This window comes from Capsicum annuum, chromosome 5 (assembly GCF_002878395.1).
Source record: "Capsicum annuum cultivar UCD-10X-F1 chromosome 5, UCD10Xv1.1, whole genome shotgun sequence".
In the NCBI taxonomy this organism is placed as follows: domain Eukaryota; kingdom Viridiplantae; phylum Streptophyta; class Magnoliopsida; order Solanales; family Solanaceae; genus Capsicum; species Capsicum annuum.
Window position 1 is genome coordinate 207693460 of NC_061115.1, and position 1103 is coordinate 207694562.

A 1103-nucleotide genomic window follows, 5' to 3' on the forward strand; every position below is an offset into this window, starting at 1 on the left:
GAGAAAAGACTGAAGAAAAAGGAAAAAAATGAGCGACAACACAAGTGAGGTAACTTCATTCAATAATTAATGTTGTTAATGAATTTTCAGCTTTAAATATCAGTAACACTTTGTAATATGATGATACAATACATGTGGACCTTCGTGAATCGGAGAGGAATAAAGAAGGAGAAAAAGAGAGCAAAATGGATGAGTTGGACTCCGCTGTGGCAGAAGAGGAAAAAAAGAAGAAAAGAAGGATGGAGAAGAAGAAATGGAAGAAGATAAGAGCCAAGAAGAAAGTAGAAAAGAAGCAGCTGCAGAGGTTGAAAAAGAAGCAGCAGCAGATGAAGAAGGCAAGGAAAAAGAAAAAGCTGATAAAGAAACTAACAGAGAAGAAGTTGAGAAAGAAGCATCAGGAAAGGAAAAGAAGAAGCTGAGGAAGAAACAGCTGTTGCAGGTGAAGAAAGAGAAGAAGCTGAGGAAGAAAAGGAAGTTAAAGAAGCACCAGTTGCTACAGATGCCAAAAAAAAAGAAGGTAAGAATGAAGAAGCAGCTGCAGCTGTTGAGAAAAAAAGAGCTGAAGCGGACCAAAAAGATATGGTGATAGATATCGTTGATAAAATCAACAGTAACATTTGTGTTAATGAGGAACATAGGAAAAAATACATTTGAATGCTAATACTATTAATGTGTTGTTCAATGATGAGTAGTTAGGATATGACAATTTTTTTTAATTCACAAATATGAAGGTTGAAGGATGTGGTGGTAGGATATGACAAACATTCTTTTATTTTATGAAATTTGTTATGATTCTGCACTGAATCTGTTTCTATCAAACTAATTTGTGGCATGGAATTTGAATATGCAGGGTGTTGTCATAGTTGGTACAGTGTATGCTTGATATCATAGAATGTATACTTAATCTTTTGTATACCGCATGCATAGTCTATCATTACCATGCTGCTTGAATTTTAGTTGATGTGTTGTTTGATCAACCATGATTCTATCAAAAATAGTATTAATATTATAGAAAAATAGAAGTATTTTAATTTATTCAATATCACTACATCCATGTTACACTTTTTCAAAGAACGAATACTAGCATTATAGCACATAACATC

At 33.5% G+C, this 1103-nt stretch overlaps 1 protein-coding gene across 1 annotated transcript; it reads left to right on the forward strand.

Annotated features, from left to right (window-relative positions):
* Window positions 1-253: 253 nt before the first annotated feature.
* On the forward strand, window positions 254-586 carry LOC124898618 (ribosomal RNA-processing protein 14-C-like). The gene has a single exon (XM_047412250.1). It carries the CDS (start codon window positions 254-256, stop codon window positions 584-586), a length of 333 nt encoding a protein of 110 aa, XP_047268206.1.
* The last annotated feature ends 517 nt before the right edge of the window (window positions 587-1103 follow it).

Coding starts and splice junctions, on each gene's coding strand:
- LOC124898618 (XM_047412250.1), top strand. CDS start 254: ATGGAAGAAGATAAGAGCCAAGAAGAAAGTAGAAAAGAAGCAGCTGCA.